Source organism: Plectropomus leopardus, chromosome 7, assembly GCF_026936395.1.
Source record: "Plectropomus leopardus strain MGB_pleo_1.0 chromosome 7, ASM2693639v1, whole genome shotgun sequence".
Lineage (NCBI taxonomy): Eukaryota > Metazoa > Chordata > Actinopteri > Perciformes > Serranidae > Plectropomus > Plectropomus leopardus.
Window position 1 is genome coordinate 36,460,630 of NC_142182.1, and position 22,779 is coordinate 36,483,408.

Sequence of the window (22,779 nt, forward strand, 5' to 3'; positions counted from 1 at the left end):
ATTGGTCAATATGTAGTACTGAGTGTGTGGGAAATGCTGCATTACTTTTGGGCTGAGGCACATAGAAGGACACACTCTCCGTCCAGGAGCCATTCCCTGCTAGTGAGGTGGCGCGCACACGAGCAGAGTAATTCCCCGAACCCAGGTTGGTCAGCCGAGCTCCTCTATGCTCGCGGTACTGCTGTCGCGACACACACTCGTGTTTCTCAGGCTGAAAGGAAACAAACACATGCTGTTTGGAAGACAGTCAACAGTCAGGGTCAACAGTCAGGGTCAGGGATGGAGCGTAAAACTGATTATTGTGTGTTCTGTTTTAAAAGATAAAGCCGGACTATCAGATCTACCACCTTTAAAGTCCTGCTACAGTCAAAAATGTATTTTTTTAGTTGCTTTACTTGTTTGTTGGAGCTTCACTGTGCAGAATACTGTCTGTGAAGAGTTTCACACTCAAAGGCTGTTTTCACATTTAGTTGCTGATGAGGGAATATGTTTAAGACATGTTTGTAGTATGATTTGTGTCAGTACATCCATATGGAGTGGGTCCTTGTCTATAGAGATCGCCATGTTGCACTGCCATGTTTCTACAGTAGGCCAGAGCGGACAAACCAAACACTGGCTCCAGATATGGGCAATTGTTTTCATGTGTCTGCCATTGTAGTTAGCAGCTCTGTGGTGAGCAGTGTTTAACTTGAAATTGCTTCATTCAGTGTTTTTATCTGCTTTAATAACCAGGTCCATTTGTTTGGGAGAGGAAGAAACCTCTGCAGATAATCTGGCTACCTGTAAAAACCTCCCGAGCAATGAAAACTACAGGATTTCGCGCTTGGCACGTGGAAGTTTCAGCTGGTTGCCATCTGCAATCCTCACCACTAGATGGCACTAAATCCTACACACTGCTACTTTAACTTGGTTCTGTTTCTCTTTAATACTTTTTTTCTGTTTTTCTTTATTAGTTCTGTTCAGCTTGATAGGTTTGTTTGGTTGCTCTTTTCGTTTGTTGCTCTATTTGAGAAAAAAAGTGAGCATACATTCCAACATACAACAAAAAGTGTTGGATGAAAAGATTTGCAACTTAAAATTGCTTTATTCTGTATTCCTAACAGTTGAAATCACCTGCCCTGTTTGTTTTGGAGAGGAAAGGACCTCTGTGGATAATTCCTCTTAACTATAAACACTAAAGGAATTTTAATGGGGGGTAGTTTCTTGCAATCTGCTATCCTCACCACTAGATGTGACCAAATACTCCTATTTCTTATACCCCTTTCCCACCAAAATTAGCATGTGCATGCAGGTTTTCAAACATGGGTAAACCACTAAATATGGGTGATTGGCTGTATTACCAAATCCACTGAACTAACCGCTGGAGAGAGAGAGTTGGGCTTTCATCAGCTGGCGTGTGTGTGTCTCTGTGTGTGTGGGTTGTCTTGATGTTGTGTCTGTGTGACGTCACGGACAGGCAGGAGAACAGGTAAACAGTAGACAGCAGTAAGATCAGAGGTCTTTGAAAACTTTTGAGTGGTTTCCTCTCTTTATTTATCTTTTATTTGTCCCCATTTCAAACTTGGTGCAGACGTATTTGGATCAGTGTTTTCGCTGCTTAGGAGGAGATGGACAGTAATTAGCGATGGTGCATCATTGCATCTTGCTGGTTAAGGAGCTGAAATTACCACGTCACCCAGGTGCTGTGTTCCCATCAATGCCGATCAGAAAAACTCATGTCTACTGCAGAGTCATTTGACCCGGGTGTGAATGCCAATTGTATACATTCCCGTAGCATTAAAAAGCCTGATGTTAGCAGGTGTTAACAGGTTTTTAGTGCAGTGGGAATGAGGCTTTATACTCTGTTCCTTTAGAACATGGCTGAAGAGATTTTTTATAATACAGAGCGTTGCTCACCTCAGTCCCCAGACGGAACTTGATCTCATACATCAGGATGAGTCCGTTAGGCATGGCGGGCTCTGGCCAGTGCAGCACCACACACCCTTCAACCTTATCACTCATCTCAAAGATCACCTTTCCAGGGATGTCATCAGCTTTAACTGCGAAACACACACACAATATTACAACAATCATGTGTCTGCAATGTGCTGTAAAAGAGGGCATTACTGTGCCACATCGCCATCATAGATTGCATCCTAAGTCACTTTCTAACCTGCAGGTTTGGTCCTGGAAAAGACGAAGGCTCCAGCGCTGCAGCGCCCCACCTCCTCATTGCACGCATGGATGTCAATGCGGTAGACAGTAAAGGGCCGCAGGGTTGGGATCTCTAAATATTCCACTGTGCTCCTGTCCTCTGAGAAAGGATACTCCCTGATAGGAGGAATGCCATCTGTACTGTTATCCCCTGGGCCAAGGGAGGTGTTCCCCCTACCAACACCATCAGGCAGCAGCGTGTTGTTAGCCACACCGAAAACATCTCGACGTCGACGATCTGGAGGTCTGAAACACAAAGGACAAAAAGAAAGTTTTAGATTTAAGATAGAAGTAGAATGAGTACTGTTATTACGAGTGAAGACAACAGGTATACAGTATGTCCTGGAAATCCCACTGTCACAAATAACTGTAGGTTTATAACTCCCAAAGGCTTTTTGCACACAGCTGAAGCATCTCGCTGAACCGGGCAAGTGAGTGGGTGTGTGTGTGTGTGTGTCTGAATGTGTGTTTGTGTGCCATGTGTCCAGATGCTGCAGACTACTCCCTGTGGAGCTGTGTGGAAGGATGAGATCAGACAGATCACAGCGAGGTGGACAGACAGAGAAAGAGAAGTTTCCCAGAATAAGACAAAATAAACCTTTCTCCCCCAACATCTCCCTATCAACAATGAAAAAGTCTAAAAGGGTAAAAAAAAAAAAGTTTAATCATAATGACTAATTTTCTGCGGTCAAACTGAGAATATAGCTGTGTATGATAAGCTGTGGAGCAACCTGGAGCTGGACCATGGTCATAACTGAGGGCAAGCAGGTGCTGACAGCTGTGGCTGTTAATGCAGCAGAAGCACTACAGATGCCACAGGGCACCTTGCCTTAAGTAGTTAACAGTGAAACATACAGGGCAGTCAGCTGAGACGGACACAAAGAAAAGACTGACTCTGATTGAGTTGGAAATGAAAGCTGTATCGACAGCAGGTGACAAAAGGTGATAAACAGTACATGAAGCCTTTATGGAGTTCTTACAAGGTGATAAATGTTGAGGGGTTCTTTGGCAATGTAATGAGGACAGCCTGAATAGGTGGTGAGGTTTTTATTGCAGTGCATAAAACAGCTCAGATATGATTCAAACTGTAAGATAGGGATTAGAACTGCAACTGACTATTTTTATTATCGACCAATCTGACGGTTTTCCTTGTCCTCAGTTATCTGATTCATCGTTTAGTCCGTGACGTGAATAATATCCATCATAAGCCCCTAAAGGTTAGCTCCATGATTTTCTGTTTTATGAAGTTTTGATTTTTTTTTTAATAGTTCTATAGATTTTTTGCCAAAAATCTAATCCAAATCCAAAAATTCTAATTTTGATCTAAGTATGTTTCAGCGTCAAAATGCTATTTTCTCAAGCCCTTCCAAAAACTTTCCTGAGTGACCTGACAGAGGTTTCTGCAAGATGCCATTGCCACACATAAACCTCTGTACTACTGTGGACATCATGTTAGTTCGGTTCTGAGGCAGATTGAATAAAAAAAACGCCCGTTAAACCCTGGGTCCCTAGCATATTTTGGTTCTGAAAATGTTCTGAGAATAGTACAATGCAGCCAATGCAATGTTTTAGTAACGCTTTCAGAGGTAAGTTTTCTTTTAGTTTTCAGAACGTTAGGGTAACATTCTCTATAAACATTAAACATTTTTTTTTGGGGGGGGGGGTTAAATATCATTGAATTACATTTTCATTTTAAAAAAAAAAAAACGTTCTGTTATCTCAGGCCTCAATAACATGTTCTGAATGTTGCACTGAAAATGTTTTTCCTTTGCTCTCATGTAACATTGTGGTAATGTTTTTGAAAAAAACATTCTGATCTGTCACCTTTCAACATCACCAAAAAATCCTCAGAATGTTGCAGTTATCACGTTACATCAAGTCATAAGTCAGCATTTAACCTTACAGGAAAATTATTTTAAATGATAAACATCCTTAAAATGTTCTTTGAACATTAGATTTACATGTTTTCTTCAAAACATTATTGCAACTTGTAGGTAACATTAGACAATGTTGTTGGAATGTTCCCTGCTACCTGGAGTGAGGCCTAAAAGGTACTTCTTTTGTCCAACCAACACTCCAAAGTTCCAAAATATTTAATTTACTATCAAATATGACAAAAGTTACAAATCATCACAGTTACAAAGCTGGCAGCTGAGATTTTTTTTTTCATTTTTTCTTAAATGCCTGAAATACTAATTTGATTATTAAAACAGCTGCTGATTATTTTTCTATAAATAGACTGATCATTTCAGTTCTACTAGGAGCAATAAAATGCTCAGCTCAGACTATGCAAAGCATCCTTTGTGTCTAAACAGATATACACCGACACGAAAAATACAGAATATACAGAGAGATCCGTGGGAAAGACCAGTTGCACTGACATGTCAACATTCATCTCTGACAGTTCTTAGTGGTGCGGTACACTCCAAAGTCCAGCACTCAAAAACTGCTTCTGTTACTACTGGAAAATACAAAAAAATATATTTAAAAAGCTGACAGGAGAGTTATGGTCTGAGAGACGCAGATTTGCTCTAGTAAATCTCGGGTTGTCCTTTGTCAGAAGTGATAGAACAAGAGGAAGATAGATGGATGGACCCCACGGAGTGGCCAAATGAAAGAAAACTTGAGGGATCCAATTTCTGTATGTGAGAGTGTTAGGGTTATGCAGGGCAGTGTGAACACTGTGAGAAAGCTCTTGAGCTGACTGAAGCATGACCTTATAACTAGTGAGTTACTACAGTTAGTGTCCTGACCTCGCCCACTAAAAAAAGATCTACCTTTACGCAATGGAATCCAGGGAGGAAAGCTGTGACTACAAATTCAGTATGTGACGAGCAGGGCACATTATTAGCTCCTGGCCTTAACTACAGCAACACTGCAGGCTCACAAAAAGGAGCAAAAGATCTCTGGATCTGGGCACCCAGTAGCTCAGTTGGTAGAGGAAGCATGTACAGAGGCCACTCCCTCACTGCAGCCGCTGCAGGTTTGATTGAAACCATGGCCCTTTGCTGCATGTCATCCCCTCTCTCTCCAATTTTCATCATTTTTACACTGTCCTATCAAATAAAGGTGAAACGTCCAAAAAATAATCTTAGAAAAAAACTCTGGATCTGACACAAGAACAGGTAACTTCCAGGGAGTCCTTATTATTTTGTCTCATATGTATTCATGATGAGTTTCAACAGCAGGTGATTACAATAAATAAATGCTTCAGTCAGCTTCTTACAATTTTTGGATCGTATCACAAGGTGTCCTAAACAGACACTGACAGCACCCCACCTCCCCACCCCCCCACCCCACCTACATCAGTCTGCCTTCCTTTGTGTTTGTCTTCTATCGCTGATGGGGCTCTTCCCTCATTCATTTAAATTCCAGATGGATTCACTGTACATTTCCTGGCAGCTGTCTTGCTCCAGAAAGAAAAAAAAGCACAAAGAGAGCGTGCGAGGGGAGGAGGAGAGTGGAGTGCCGAGTGGAGGGGGACAGAATGGAAAACATTTCCTCTTCTTTCTGTTTCTGTTTTCACCCGCCCTCTTTCCCCTCACCCCGGGTCTAAGCCCTGAACTTTTGAAAAAACCTCCCCGATTTTGGAGCACTCTCCCTGGAGTGGTTTGTAATAATGCTGGCTCTGTTACAGTGGAGAGGGTGTGCATACACAGGCTGAGCCCCTCGCTGCAGGCAGAGGACCTGCCATCCGCTTCTTTCCTAGACAGCTATACTAAAACAAATCAACAGAGCCAGAGACAGAAGGAGAGGAGGGGGGGCAGATATGAGTTCAATTACAACACAAAGCTGGTTTATTATTCTTCCTCCAAATACATATCGATCCAATTCCACAAGAGTGTTGCGAAGGAAAAGAGAAGGGCACTGTTTGAATGAATGAACTTTGGAGGTTCAAGGGGCATTGTTTAAAGCTATGGATTTATAAGATACCTGCTGAGTGTTCTTAGCAGGAAGCAACGAGCTTATCAAAGGTCTCCATTTTTTCACTGTGATGGATGTCGCTGATGGAGTGTTAAGGGCAACCAATTCACAGAATGCACAGATTGTGTGTGTCTGTCTATATGAGAATAAAAGGCGTGTGGGAGGAGAGCGGAGCGAAAGTCTTTGAAACAGTGAAACATCCTTCGCCACGAGCAAGTTAAATGATAACACAACACAGATGTCAGTCTCTATTGTGGGGAACAAAAGCCTGAGCAGCTACGAGTGTGCAGCCAAACGAGGCCTTTCAGACTCCTTAATCACATCTCTCTCCTGGGTTTGTTTGTGTTGCCTAAATTGCTGCCTGCTAGGTCCTAACATCCCCCGTGCCACCGTCACCACAGCAACATGAAGCCACAAGAGCGCTTAGAAGGCCTTGGATCCTACTCAGCATGTCCCCTCATCTGCACCGCCCGACAAAAGGGCCGAGCGCAGGGGGCAGATTCAGCCCCCGTCAGGTCCATCTACGCCCTGAGGCTCGGATCCTGTCAGCTCCACAGAGAAGCCACTGCGCCTGGGCCACCACCTCATCCCTTATTTTGACCAATCAAGGCAAAGAAGCTGAGCCCTTTGATGGCCTTCTCCACAGAATAAGAGCAGGAGGTGTAAACAGTTCAAGGAGGTCACTGATATTACATCTGTGGCTTACTGTACCTTGGCAGAAAGATGGCATTGTGAAGGAAGTTCTCGAAAATTTTAAAGAAGACGCGGTTTTCCTTCTCCCGGTCTTTTTCCTCGGGCGTCTTCTGGCACACACAGCATGGGCCCTTCTCTGCCCCTGCCAGGTCGGACTTGGTGGGCTTGGTGTTGTCTTCCATGTCGGTGAAGCCGGTTGCCGGGATACGGATTGGAATTTTCAGTTCTGTTTTAATAGCAACCAAGTATTTAGAAATGAGAAGCATTCTGCGTTATCAAGGCAGCTGTTTATAATATATGTTTCCTGCACAAAGTTATGTGTCAGTATTATAAATATTGTTGAACATATCAGGAAACATATTCACTTTTTTGCTGAGAGTGCGATTATAATATTGATTTCACTCTGTCTGTGCATAAATATGAAACTTCAGCCAGCAGCTAGTTAGCTTATTTTAACCCTGGAAACACACAGATATAGAAACTAAATTGCATGAAATTTTAAGTACCAGAAAAAGAAAGTAGTACACAAGTGGGGTGCCAGTACCTCAAATTTGTACTTAAGTACTGTGCTTGAATAAATGTACTTTCTTGCACTCCATCACTGGATGTTGCTCAGAAATTTGAGCCTGCATGTCCCAGTGTTGTGACTATTCAGAAGATTACTGTTTTGTCATAGAACTGATTAGATTGCCTCCAGTAAATGAAATTAATTCAAAGAAGTAACCACTAAAATATTCACTTTCTGATGTTTATAACAAAATAGATTTCATGAAAATCAGTTCCGAATTAAGCGAGTTTCAGACAATTTTGACGTCAAAATTGTGTCTCTCTATACACATGTATTTGTTTACTAGCAGACCTCAACTTCCCCAATATGGTGCCTGCACAGACACATCGTGGAGAGCCTAGAGCAGCAGCCAATGAGCTATCTCCATTTCTATATCTATGTGGAAACATCTAGCCAGACTCTGTCCCAAGATAAAAAAAATAAATGAATAAATAAATAAAAAGAAATCTCCCAACCAGCACATCTAAATCTCTCCACTCAGCATTATATTTTTTTTTCATCTGTACAAAATCAAAATGTTAAAATGACAGGTCTCCAGTTTCCTATCTTAACTCTAAGCTAAATAGCTGCAGGCTGCATCTGCAGATTTAACATACACATGAGAGTGGAATCAATCTTCTCAATAAAATCTCATCAAGAAAGCAAATAATGTTTTTCCCAGAAAGTCTGACTTTTTTTTGTGACAAAGGAAGAACTCGTCGGCAGAAAAGCTCAGACAATAAAAAGATGGTTATGGTTTTGTAGCATGCATTATGCATACCTTTAGAGCAGTAGTTATGATGGTAGAGCTCCCTGTCCTCAGGCTGCTGCTGCCAGCGGACCAGGTAGTAGGTCAGGTTGCCGTTGGGAAAGACCGGAGGTGACCACTTCACCATTAGCTTGGTTGAGGAGTTGGCATATGCACGTGCATCTTTGGGCATAGAGGGCACTGCAACGGGGACAAAGTCATAGTACATTAATCACTGAAAAGGCTGCATGACAATCACCAATAATTTACAAGCAGCTTGAGTGATCATATAATAATAATCCTAATAATCAATAATTGGTGCCAACAGACTGACAGCCAGGCTTACATGAGGGACGTGTGCGGATGTAGATGATATCACTCTTTGCTCCTGTGATGTGTTTGTCCTCCACCTGCAGGGTAATGGCCTTCACAAAAATAGCATACTGGGTCCAGGGCTTGAGGTGTTGAAGAGTGACTTTAGGGTCAATGATTTTATCCTGAGGGAGATCCACGTCCACCATGTGCCAGCTGTTTGAACCGCAGCCATCCTGCCCGTCAAACTCCGTGATGTTCTGGAAAGGGCTGAAGAAGACAAAAAACTATGTGCTGACAAAAAGAACTTAACGTAATGAAAACAAACATAAGAAAACATAACATGTTTCCCATTCCCAGTCTTTCTACTCCTGACAAAACTGACAGTCAATTACATTCAATGTCAAATTTCAAGATATATATAATTATGGTAACCTTTATAAACTGCATGGAGAATCTCCCATTTCATTGAATAATGGCCTGCATGATCTCCCTATTTTCACTACACTAGTGTAATAATAGACCATGTTATTATGGTTAATGATATCCTGTCTCTCATAGTTTTCTCGTGGCAGTTTTCCTCTTATGTATTGTTGTACTTAACTTTATTAGTTACATTTTTATGTGAATTGTTTCATGTGTATTTATTTTATTGTCTGTTGATTTATTCTGAAGTTATTTGTGATGTATGTTGGTGTTTTTGTCCTGTCAATTTGTGATTGTGTAGTTTGTGTATTTTGAAAAGAAAAAAAAATCCAAAGCATACCATTCAACCACTGGGTGATTACCCACCTGCAAGGCAGCCATTTGTTTCACTTTGTACAAGTTCAATGGCAAAATCTGATAAAACCCAGATCTGAACAATAAGCAGACATGAATGTTGTGAATATGATGTTGTATATTTGGATATTTGTGTTGCATTAGAGGAATTCGTCTGTTGTCATCTGAGTGGCTGCAAGGCAGAAAATCAGTCCAAGCACTCAAACATTCTCTTTGGTAAAATGGTTGTCATTAATGTCAAGTGCACATAGTTTGCACTGACTGTGGTATAATATGCAAAAGCAGACAAATAAGATTTAGGATATCGTGGCATCTTAAGGTGAGGCTGCAGAACTGAAACTTTACCCACGTGTAGGAGAACTATGGCGCGCAACGCAAAAATTAGAAAAGTCCCAGTTTGATTCATCCTATCTGGGCTAAGAGGACCCCGTCATTCTAAAGTAAGAAAATAACATGGATTATTTTCAGGTGACAGTAAAGTAAGAAACAACATAGCTATGAGTATTATATTTCATATCTGCCATTAGATGCCCCTAAATCAAAAACACCGGAACTGGACTCAATTCTGACTGCCAAGAGACCCAACTAGCAGGGAACATTTCACAACACTGGCTGAGGTTACATACAAGTTGTAATAATGCTTTAAAGAAAACATTTTAATCTAATTTAGAAATAAAATTTTAAGATGTGTATCACTTCAAATAATGTCCCTATAAGGTTATGCTTATGTAATGCTAACTATGACATAATGTTTTAACTGCAACACTCAGTTTGTTTTGGTGATGTTGAGAGGTGTGTATGTTCTTTTATAAACGTTTCCACAGTGTCACATGAGAACAAAGGTTTTCAAAGCAACATTTGGAACATGTTGTCAGGATGTTATTGAGGCCTGAGATTACACAACAGTTTTTATGAAACATTCCTGTAATGTAATATGTTAAGAAAAAAATAAATAAAATAACATTTTGATGATGTTTATAAAGAATGTTACCCTAACTTTAAGAAGAACATTCTGCGAACCAAAAGAAAACTTGCAGCTGACAACATTACTAAAACATTACATTGTAACATTCTCAGAACGTTTTTAGAACCAAAAATTGATGGCTGGGGAGTACTTTTATAAAAGTATAGTGTGCTATCGAGGATAATGAGTTGACTGTTTTCTGAGTACTCACGATTCCTTGTAGTAGACGATGAAGCTGATAAGGTCTCTGTAGTACGGCGGCCGGTAGCGCTCCCACGTCAGCTTGATCGAATGGCTCGATGTGATGTTAGACTTGAACTTCAAGATGTGACTTTCACCTGTTGTGATAAAGTAGAACCCTCAGTAAAACACATACATTATTAAAACGACATGTCATAGGTTTTTTATTGTTCCCATACACTAAATGGGTACAAAAAACATGACAGATTGTGTCTTCTTTTAACCCTTCTGAACTGTTTTTTTTTTTTGCATTTTTGCCTTTATTAGATGGGACAGAGTGGTAGTGTGAAAGAGGGAGAAAGAGGGGATGACATGCAGCAAAGAGCCGTGAGCTGGAATGGAACCCCCGGCCACTGCCTTCATATATGGGGCGCCTGCTTTGTCCACTAAGCCACTGGGCTCCCTATAACCCTTCCGAACTGTTTGACGCATTTTACACACTTCATTTTTTGATAATTTTGGCTGTGTTTATGCATGAGGCATACATTTTGGCAAGATTGTGTGTTTTTGTTTAATCTTGGAATTTCCAGCTCAGCTCCTACAATAAGTCTAAAATACAATGTTTAAACTAGATTGTTTCATTCTTACTGTGAATTGCAAAAAATGCTCCATTGAAACCCATTCAAACTGACATTTTCGATCCCACAGCCATCAAAGCATAAAAACATGCATTGTATTATTTCTGGTATCATTCTGGGCTTTTGACTTAGAATTTGTCATTTTTACTATTTTACACCTGATGACTTAATGTTTTACCATATTTGGCATATGAAGAAAATACATGCTATTTCCACTAGGTGCACTGTCACAATCAGTGTTCCTGCAAATCATTGACATATCCCAGGCTGTCAGCAGCAAAAACAAATCTACTTAGTAGTAGTATATTGAAAATAATTCATTTTTGTGTTTTCTTATTATTACCTTAAAAACACAGCAGCATCATGACAAAAACCTGGCATTTTAAGGGTTGAAATTCTGACAAATATTGAATATTTGATATTTATGATTAGAACCGATGTTGGTTAAAAAATGAACTAAATGAAAGTGGAAAATTATATTGTGTTATTGTGTGAATTATGTATATTATTTCTTAAGGCTTGATTTTGAAAAGGGCATTTTGTCTGAGAGCGATATGAGTGTGCGTGATATTGAAGTGGGCCCTAAGGGGTCAAATCACTCACAACAAAACTGTAAGAAAACTTATCAAAATATACTAAGTATACTCACAGCTGGCTCTTTCCCCATTGTTCCGGAAATCTCCCTCCTCTGGCTTCACAGTTATGCCCGTCTTCTCCCACATCTTGTGGATCTCAGACATGCACAGTTTGGGGTTCAGACGGAAGAAGAGACGCCCATTCCCAATAGTCAGGTTGTGCTGACTCCAGTCCCACAGATGCTGCAGATGCTGGTTGTTGATGGCGGAGAATGCATACATGCTGGTAATGAAAGGTGATGAAGAGGAGGTTACAGCCATCTCATGGAGATACACAAAACCATATTTTACTGTATGTGAACATGTTTCATGATGGAAGTGATAAGAAATGTGGTTAAAAGAGTTGTTTTTGCCACCTGGTGGCAGCGTTAAGCATTAAAATAGGAGGGTGTCACATGAGGCTGACAATGACTGACAATGAGCCTGAGTTGGCACAGAGGACGACATGAACAGCGCCATGCTAACGCTCTGAGCTGTAGTCGGTAAGGCAGCAGAACACCTCCAGAGCGAGAGGAATGTCTGCCATCCTCAACAGCATTCCTCTGAGTGAAACTTTACCCTGGGAGAAACGACAACAAGAAGGGCGACAGGATTTCCCATGACCCCTTTGGCCATTACCAAAAAAACTTTCCCTCATAAATAAGACCACTGCTGATATCACAGTTTGATGGAGCAGAGACTTTCCATTTGCAGGCACAATCACTTATCTGGCCTGTCTGCACGACTTAGTGAATCATTTTAAAAATGACACTGCAGAACACCAGACGCTGTTATATTTAGATGTATAAACTCGCATTAATGCACGTATCCAGCATCCAGGGCAGACACTCTCTCAACAAGAAGCCACTCATTTTTATGTAACTTCAATGATATGTTGGTGGCAGCCTCCCTGCTACGCTGCCACCACGCATACAGGCATGCACACATTCACAGACACAAAGCGCAGACAAACAGCACAGACATACTTGTCGATGAGTTCCTGCCCATTGATGTAACGCAGGCTCTTGAGGAAGGACAACGAGCCAAGTGCGTGGGAGTGTCGAATCTTCACATAGCCCGTCACTTTCTGAATCAATCCCATGAAGCTCTCCAGCTCAGACGCTATGTTATCTGGGGACAGGGGATGAACACACACAGATACAAAGCAGCATGTGAAAGCCACATTTTTAAAAAAAGCCACGGGGATCCCTGCTGCTATAACACTCAGACAAGTTCTTTAAGCAAATATCCAAATCAGCACTCAATTGTATAAGCTTTATCATATGTGGAGATTAGTGTGTGAACCACCCTGTCAACTGAGCAAATAAACAGGACTATAGCACATAATGTAATAATTGGGTTAGAGTGCAGGAAGCAAATGTAATGTTGATTTTGTGGCCGTCACTGTAAATCTCACAGCTTAGACCACACGCACATTCATCTTTATCTGTCTCAGTAATCAAAATATTAGCTGGGCAGTCAAGTGCAGTAAGGTTAGGATACTGAAGGGTGAATTTTCTTGGGATCAATTTTTTATTAAGTTTTGTGCAGAGTATAATAATTAATCATATATACCTAGCCGCATGTCATCAATATGTGTCTGTATGTTTCAGTTCTGGCTTAGATGGTTTAGAAACTTACTTCAACTGTGATGTCTAAGTTGTATAATTAAAAAAAAAAAAAAATAATTAAAATAAAAATAAATCAATATTTATATATAGTTTCTTTATTTATCATAGTCATTCATTTTTGTCATACTTGTTTCTTTATTTAATAGTAATAATAATAATAATAATAATAATTAATTATTATTATTATTATTATTATTATTATTATTATTATTATTATTATATTATTATCATTATTATTATTATTATTATTATTATATGTGTGGTCTACAATGCTTTTTTACACTGCAACATTTACAGTGTATGTGGTGTTAAAGGGAAACCTGGATATTTTCCATAACCTCAACCCCTTTTTTCCCCCATGTCTTTGTGTCTAAGTGACAAATGGGAACAACATTTTTTTGAAATTGTTCCAGTATCAAGCAAGATAAAACAGGTTGCAATGTAACTACTCTGGGAAAGAAAGCACTGTCAATTAAGTCCTCCAAAATTTCTGGCTTTTGTCACTGACAAGCTCAGGTTGTTATTCTAATCAATACACCTCTTAAATATCAATTGATCACTTTAAGTGTAATATGGTATTAATATTAACTGCTGTCCATGCAGAGTGACCAAGATTAAATACAGAAATATAAAAAAAATGTTAAAATAAAAATAAACTGGAAATAGCTATCAACCTCTTGTTTAAATGCTCTTAGCACTGAAATGCAACCCATCTTCTTTGTAGCTTCCATGTTGTTTCCACTTTACGACCTGCAAGCACATGAACACAATGAAGTTGGAAGAACGACTTCCAACTCTGAAACGACGACTTTTTGAATGCAGCAAAACTACTGTTTAACTAAAGGTCTGTCTCTGTAGAGTTTTTTTCCATTGTGTTATCTGACAAGTCATCTGTAATAATAATATGAAAGTGTCAGTGGCAAAAACAACCACTTTTAAAGGACATAAATTGACGGTGGACAATTGCCCAAAATGGTTACATCGCAGCCTTTTTTGCCGCTGCTCTCACTCAATACCGGACCAGTTTCAAAAAGTGTTGTTCCCATTAGTTACTTAATCATACACAAAAGCAGAGAAAATCCAGCCAAGGTTGGAAAGTACTGCGGTTATGCGTAGCTGAACTCACTTCCACGGCGGATGTTGATGTCCAGGTTGCCTTCGATGACGGTGCAGTCTTTCAGAGACTGAGCAGCATCCACAGAGTCGATGACAGGGGATGTGCAGGGCTTATCACACGGGCCATTGCAGGCATTGCATAACATACTGTATACAGCACAAGCAAGAGGGAGGGGGGAGGGGGGGAGGGAAGGAGAGAGAGATGAAAAAAAAAGTTTGAACTGTCAGAGAATGAGCAAAATCTTCTGTGAACTTTTCTACTTCACCCTGAAATCATTCGTCCACTCCCCAGCTCCCAAGCATTCCAGAGGATTCAGGCAAATAAATTCAGTGCATGCTACAAGGTCACCTCTTACACAGAGTTTAATCTTTTATGGGCCCTCGTCTGAACTCTGTTTTGTGAGAGAGTGACTCACTGTATTGACCTCAGAGACAAAAGAGCAGTGGTATGGCCAAAAAGTATACGGCTGCAGAGAGTCAGCGCGAAAAGTTTGGGAATTGACGAGACACAACAGGGAGGAAAGTTGCACAAAAAGAAGTTTTCTTGCTCTGGGTTGTTTGCAAACTAAGGAACTGTGAAGTGGACTTGTGAGCGGAGTCTCTCCTCTGATTAACTCTGAGTATGAATCTGGAAAGTGATGAAAACAAGGCATTGCACTGAGAAGCTTTCACTCTTTCTAAACAGTCTGGGAAGTCTAAACTTGAATCATTAACAGTCCAACATGCTCTTCACCTCTTGCACTTCCAGCTTTTTCGGTCCTACTTTAAGAAAGGAACCTGTGAAGGGCCAGGTCAGGTGAAGTTCAGCTCAAGGATATTTTATGCAAATAAATTCATTGTGCAGAAGTACACAGTGAACACATATGGCTTTGGTGTCTGTGAATACTGAGGAGAAACCACACTGCTCTTCACAGAGAAATTAGCCAGGAAATACATAAAAGACCTCTGGCTCTGTGTGTGAAAAAGATCACCCACAAATCCAAATATACAACATTAAATACAAACGCTTGAGAAATCTTACACGTAATGTGAAATATTTTAAGGAGCTCCTCTAAATATTCTGCACATTCTGTGTGTCACCTGACATGACATTTCCAAAACACCGGGAGCTAAAGTAGAAGCGAGGGGTATGTCTTTACCGATTAGTTTCGTTGCGTGTAAAGCCAGAGGGGCAGTCGGGCATGCACTCTCCCCCGTGGATGACAAAGTGAGTGTCGCCAGGCAGGTGCACTTGAGAACATAGGTCCATGGTGATGCAGCGCCAGCCCTCAAACTTGTATGTGTCTGGGGGACAGTCCTGCACGCAGCGACCCTCGTGGTAGTAGTGGAGGCAGGCGGAGCAGGCCATGTCGTTGTTGGGCTCGGTACAGCTGCCCAGGCACTGGCTGTGGCAGCACTCCCCCTTGTCTGTGCAGGCAAGCTTGCAGTGTTGTGGACAAACTACAAGAGACAGAGAAAGATGGGAAGAGTTATGAGAGGGTATTAAGACCTCAACATCAACATCAGTTTGCGAGTGCTGCATTTACTCTCATGGCAACAAGAAAACGCCCTGAAAAATAGCTAGGGAGAAATATGAAATATTATTTAAAAAATAGGGAAAATGTCCAGAAACCTATGTTTATAAATCTTAGAATTATATATCTAAAACCATGTTACAGAACAAAAATAGTGTTTTTGATTTGTCTTTTCCTTTTCTTTCTCTTGATTCTCATTTTAAGGTAATTTTCTTGTAATTTTTTACTGCTGTATTGATACATTTTTGGCTATTTATTTTTAAATTGCTCATTGCTTTCTTCCCATGCTTTTGAAAGAACTGAGTTAAATTTGCTTTCAAAGGGTTTAACAGTTACTTATGGGCACTATAGCATTTTTTAAGATGATGAACGTAAAGAAACAAAACTAATGCTTACAAAGCACAGACTGTTTTAAAAATCAAGTACAAATATCGAATAGCTTCAGGAATTTGTAAATAATGAAAAACAGAAAATGACTGAAATGATATTAAGATGTGTTCCAAATTACCTCTTAAATAATAGGCGAGCAAGCAAATACATAAATAGGTAATGATGAGTTTGGAGTTAGTGTGCATAAGGGTGTAGGCTTTGTTTCAACATTTGGAGGGACACACATGACACTGGGGGTTTGAGAGTCCTCAACCAAGAAATTTGGAGCGTTGCACACTTAATTTCCTCTATTCTGGTGAATTTTAAACACCAATTTGTGCATTACTGCACCATTTTAGGGTGTAAATGTCTTAAATTTTGTCAAAAATAAAAGTCCTCTTCTACTTTTATGTTTATGTTGAATGACTAAATGACTAAGTGAATGAATGAATGACTTTTTTTTTCTTGTTGGGTTCATGTATCATGAGAAGCAAAATTCTTTTCAATCAATAACAAAGAAGGATAGGCTGAAGCCCAAGGCTTATTTTTGCCTATCCTAAATCAAGCATAGCATAACCCAGAATTAAAAATTAAAAACAAATTATACTCTAAACTGTAATACTTATTATTTCACACTACAATAGATGCTGATTGTTTTTACACTGTTATCATTTTACATTATAATTTGTATCAATTTACATTTGCACTTTTTTTAAAAACTGAACTTAAATACATCTATATTTTTTCATTCAAAAATTTTATACAGAGAGCTTTTGTTTACAAGTCAAAAAAGCATTTCCAATGTTTTTACATACACAACTTCTACAAATTTTAAGGTGTAGGATCCTCTAAATAAATATTCATAGATTCTTGATAGCCAGCTTTATGTATTATCCTGAGAGCTGTTTTCTGGTGGAGACACATGCAAATATTTTAAACACTGAGTGGGATGTATCCCCCGTATCTCCCCTGAAATGTACAACTATAGGTGTGCATGCACAATCTAAGTCTGATAAAACTGTTATATACTCCTGTTTATAGACCAAATCTGCAACCAAAGACCAATGAAAAACAGAACTATTTAAGATGATCTTTGTAATCAAAGTTTAACAGTGTTTAGACAAAAAAAAATTTATAAAAAAATTTATCTTTCATTAACATTCTTCTATAATGGAAAAAAAGACAATTGAAGTTTCAACAACTCTCACTCCCACTATCGCTACAGTTCCTAAGAAAGAACTACTGTACATCCCCCCATGCTGTGAGAAAAATCGACAGAAAAATGATTGTGCGGGGTGTTTCAAATTAAGCTTGAGCAACATGAATAATAGAAGCTCCTCGCTGTTTACTGTGCATCACCGAGAAACCGAAACCCACAACAATATGTTATCAATAACACGCAGCATTCTCCCGTTGCTTGGGACAGACATTTGACAGATTGTGCATCCTTCCAGTTTGTCAGATTTATTGAGCCCAACTTACAAAATGACCATTCATACATCAGCCTGCGGCTCGAGAGAGAAAGTCCTTCCAAACTTTGATACAGAAAAGACAGAAAAAGTAACTCACTCAGGTAATCAGACAAAAATGAGGTCAGTGCTTGTTTGTGGATTTACCAACCACTCATCATCTCATTGGCTTTACACTTAAATTAACAGTGACGGAGATGAAAACGGCAAATGGAAGGCGTCGTCTGTTTTCAATGTTCAAAAGCTTTTTTACTGTAGCCTATTTATAGAGAGGCACTTCTGGAAAAGCAGATGTAAAGGGTAGAAAGCAGATGATTTCCCACTGCTAACTAATCTTGAGACACTGCAGGCGGGATTGTCCTACTTTCAGGTGAGTCCAGTCCATAGAAAAAAGCACCTGGAGTGTGTGTGTGTGTGTGTGTGTGTTTGTATGTGTGTGTGTGTGTGTGTGTGTGTGTGTGTGTGTGTGTGTGTGTGTGTGTGTGTGTGTGTGTGTGTGTGCGTGTGATTGTGAAAGGCCTGGTGACATGGTGCTTTCTGCTAATGATTGTTCACTGCTTGAGGAGTCTCTTTTTAGAAAAGAGCTGCTCTGGGAAAGACCGAGTCAGAGGTTCAAGTGTCTTTGAGGAAATGGATAACAGATAACAAGTCTATAATAATTCACTGTTTGTTTGTTTTTTGTGCTGTTTTTCTTTTGTCCCTTTTGCATATTAGAAATTGTGCAGGCAGCATAGACCTGCCTCCCAACACGCCTGTCTTGTTTGCATATCAGGGCCATAAGTGTTTGCTATTTATTGTTATGCTCTTTGTTTTTCCTGCAAGACAAATTTCCACACAGGGGCAATAAGGCTGAACTGAACTACGCTGAACTGAACTGAAATAAGAGGCACAGCACTACTGGTTCCTTAGCAACCACCTCCTGGTGCAAAGCCAGAGCTGGAAGGAAATGTGCACACGCACACAATCACACACAAAGTACACTAAAACACACATTTCACCACTCTCTTGCACGTGTGTTACTATGATTTGCAAGACTGTCACACTATATACATTTCTTCATTGTCATGAGTGGTATTAATTCCACTGTCCCTGTGACAGATACTTCTACAGGAGTACACATGATGAAAAACAAGTGTGCATGCATGTGTGAGACATGTGTGCACATGCAAGTTGTGTGTGCCAGACAGCGGAAAGGAAAAGGAGCTCTCCTTGTTTATTTGCTTTTAAATTAAACACGGGTGTCGGAGCATCAGTGGTTTCGCTTTGTGAATCAGTCAAGAAAATGAAGCCGGCTGCCGGGCTAATCTCTTGATGAATATTTCATGTTGATTTACAAAAACATCTGTGTAGGTTAAGAATGTGACGGTGCACTACAGTAATGCTGCAGAGCAAACACACACTCCCACAGTGCCAACTCCGCTTTCGTTCCACGAGAGAAAAAGAAATGATCATTCCCACTCCTGACAGTGTCTCAAATACTTTGTTTCACACGTTCAGTCAAATCTTATAGTGCAAAAGATGTGAAATGGCCTGTTTGGAAAAAAAATCTTCAGGATTCCATGACCAGAAGAAACATCTGTATTTCCTAAAAAAAAAAAAAATCCCTATCTCATTCACCAGACCTGACAAAGTATGTTTAAATATCTTTATTGTTCAATACACTACAGTACCTCAGGAAACACTAATAAATGAGATTACACAGCAGTTACTGCAGTAAGACTATTTTCATGATGACAGGAGTAGGTAGAGTATTTAGCTTTATGGCCTTTCCTGTGCTATGTATAGCTTCTCACTACGTCTATGCTCTGCCACACCAGGAGCTGACCGGCTCTGTGGTACCTCATGAATAGTGTATCTAACTATTCTGGACCCGGTCCAAAATAAATGGCAGAGATCTTTTTTTAAAACGTCAGCTTCAAAGACCAACACACACAGCTTCTCACATGACAGCTGTGATTTGATTGGAAATATGATGCTCACATTAGTGTGTTTATAGCAGGGCAGATCACTGTTGCATATTTGCAGGGTGAGAAAAAAAAATCAGGGAGGAAGAAACATCAGGGAGGCTTCATTTTCTTGGAATCCGACCAAAAGGGGGCAGCCAAGGCAAACTCTAATGAGCCTTATTGGAGGAGGTCCTACCTCTGCATCATTTGAACAGATTCCTCAATGGAGAGAAATTCCAAACATGCATACTTTCCGCCAGAAGAAAGCAAAGGGAGGGGGAGCCGCTGCCTTAAATCCATATAAGTCGACCCGGTTTCACTGTGTGACCAAACAACCCCTGGTATCAAGGATACAATCCTCTATTTATAGATGCTCCTAATGCGGCCCTATTTCCACGCTGCTGCTCTCTACACATAGCTATGCAGGGCATTGTGGGTTTCCACTACTTCAAAGGAAAGGGACTACCTAACAAGGGGCTCCTCTTCAGATAAATCGTCATCATCCCTGTGGTCCCCTGAGGGGCTGTTTCATATGAGCAGGAATAAATTAGAAGCATCAGCTGGATGGGATTTGACCCGATTTAATTATTTTTTTTATAATTAAATTCTTATTAGATGTTTTTAGCAAGAAAATTAGAAACAGAATGAAACAACGACAACTCAAAGACATATAAAAACAATAACAAACAGTCAAGCAAACTAACAGGGACTTACCGACAGTGATACAAAAGGCAATTATTTAGTCACAGTAATTTGCAGGCATTAGTGCAATGTGCCACTCACAAGTGTACTGAACCACATCCTCAGTGTCTTTACATGGTCAGATCGTTTCCTCCAGACATACATCTGCTGAAACTGTCCCACTGTTCCTTAACCATGTCAGTTTTCCAGTTCAGCCTTCCCAACATCTTTCCCAACATCTACACATTCAGTGTAGGAGTTTCAGGCTCCTTCCAACACCTTACAATCATTCCAGCACAGGTTATTGGGTCAGTTTTAAATATTCTACATGCTAAGTTATTTCAATTTGGCTCCACAGTTTTCTCACCAAGGAGTCTTGGTGAACTGGTCAGTTCAAATTCTAAACATTTATCAATATAGTCCACAATGTTCCTCCAAAATGGAGAAACCTTAGGGCATTCACATAATTACACACCTATATGTGCCACGTTCTCTTATGCATTTCCAACAAAAATCATCTTGGCTTGATTTCTTTCAAAAACATCGGAAACAATTTAAGAATAAATGACCCAGATATTATCAAAAAGTGCAAGAAAATTAACATTAGCAAAAAAAAAAAACAAGAAAAAACCCCGGCTTAAAAAAATATAATAATTGAATGGAAAAATAATTCAAAATATATAATAATGCTAATCTTTTTTTTAAATGTAAATTTCTAAATGTACTCATTTCTACTAATTACAAATTCCAGGGTGTTTCCTGCCAAGTTGCTTATTGTCTTTTTCCCATATTTTTTTAAATAAATCAAACCAATTTACTCAGGGTTCAAGTACAAGAAAAGTGTTGTCAGTCCAGGTTTCAAAGGGTTAATAATTAGGCCGATTCAAGTCTTGCTGGAGTGTTGTAATATCTGTGCATTATTTGATATTAAATAAATTTGGCCTCTGATATAGATATATGCACACAATTACTGTTGCAGAGAGCAAAGTGTCGAAGGAAAAACCGACAGTGTTCTAAGGCCACAGAGTCAGATAAGTCAAAGTGCTGGGGGTGGGGGAAGGAGGTTTATGATGTTGTTCCTCTCATACAGTAGTTACACAACCCCCCTCCCTCCTGCTCTCTCCCTGAGCAGTCAGGTCAGACACCATAGCCAACCACCGGCCGGCCCCTGCTGTTCACCAGAGCACTGCGACATGTGGAGTGGCCGGGTCCATTTCATAATAGTAAGCCAGGCTACAGTCAGCACTGAGGAGCCTCCTTCTGAGCAGCTCCCTACAACCGCCATCAAATACAGCAGCGGTGTGAAGGAGAGGCATCACCGCCAGGCCGAGAGACAGACAAGTACAGTGCGCTGTTTGTTTTTTGTTCTGAAGGTATCCTCCAGTCACTGGACTATGTGAAGAATCTGCAGAATGTTTCAGGCTGCAGAGGACCCAAGGGAGGGAATGTTAATCCCTTGTTCCGCTGCAACAACACAATAACAATTTGAGGAATTGCTATGGAAACCTGAGATGGGGAGGCTATTTTGGCAACAAACATGACCATGGAGGTTCAATTTGAGATAAGAAATGAAGAACATATAGTGGGGAATAAAAAGAAATATCCAGCAAGGATGCAGGTTTGAGAAAGAAAAATATATAAATTTATATATATATATATATATATATATATATATATAAATTTATATATATATATGAGACTGTAGGAAAGGAAAGAAGGCGGCAAGCATCAAATTCATTCCTCCATCAGGCTGGCCTTGCTTTCTTAAGGCACAGTATGCAAGGGGGGATTCAGGGTCATGTGACCCAGAGCCTGTCAGTCATGCATACCCCTCCTCTTTCCCCCACAGTCTGTATCGACAAAAAAGGTGATTCAATCTGATAACAAGATGGCTAGATTTCAACACTGGAGAACGGTGTGTGTGCATGTGTGTGTGTGTGTGTGTGTGTGTGTGTGTGTGTGTGTGTGTGTGTGTTAGGAGGATGGGTTCAAGGGTTTAAAGTTGGATTTAAAAAAAAAAAAGCATTTCTATTTTGAATAAGGACACCAGTGGTTGAGAGGAAGAAGATTGCAGTGCAGCAATGCTCCTCATCTGAATGCGAGTCATGTCCCGTTTGCTAGAGAGCACGCTGTGGAAGTGACTACTACACTGTTTACATTGGGAGGCTGGCGACATGTTTACTGCCAGCAGGACACTGCCCCGTCTCAAGATGAAGTGTGGTGTGAAAAATAAAAGAAATTTGGTAAACTGGTGTAATTCTCTGATCCAATGACTTGTTTCAGCTATAGTAAAACATATAAACTGTCTAATAAAAGATTAAATACTTCACCACATATCAAAGCACACTGTGTTTTCCCTGCGTCATTGAAGATAAGTAGGAAGCGTGACAGACAGTTGGGAAATCATTCATTATTCACAGTGGGGCTCGAGGGGAGGGACAACAGGGAGGAGGGTGTCTG

The 22,779-nt window shown here is 40.1% G+C and overlaps 1 protein-coding gene across 1 annotated transcript in view; it reads right to left on the reverse strand.

Annotated features, from left to right (window-relative positions):
* Positions 1–22,779, reverse strand: part of igf1ra (insulin-like growth factor 1a receptor) — a 109,495-nt gene that overhangs the window by 22,284 nt on the left and 64,432 nt on the right. Inside the window, exons 3-13 of the mRNA XM_042495402.2 lie at positions 15,480–15,780; positions 14,351–14,487; positions 12,580–12,724; positions 11,629–11,837; positions 10,373–10,499; positions 8,452–8,687; positions 8,139–8,306; positions 6,829–7,036; positions 2,153–2,439; positions 1,897–2,039; positions 46–211 (exon numbers count right to left, since the gene is read on the reverse strand). Coding sequence (XP_042351336.2) covers positions 46–211; positions 1,897–2,039; positions 2,153–2,439; positions 6,829–7,036; positions 8,139–8,306; positions 8,452–8,687; positions 10,373–10,499; positions 11,629–11,837; positions 12,580–12,724; positions 14,351–14,487; positions 15,480–15,780 — 2,127 coding nt within the window. The remainder of the gene's footprint in view (positions 1–45; positions 212–1,896; positions 2,040–2,152; positions 2,440–6,828; positions 7,037–8,138; positions 8,307–8,451; positions 8,688–10,372; positions 10,500–11,628; positions 11,838–12,579; positions 12,725–14,350; positions 14,488–15,479; positions 15,781–22,779) is intronic.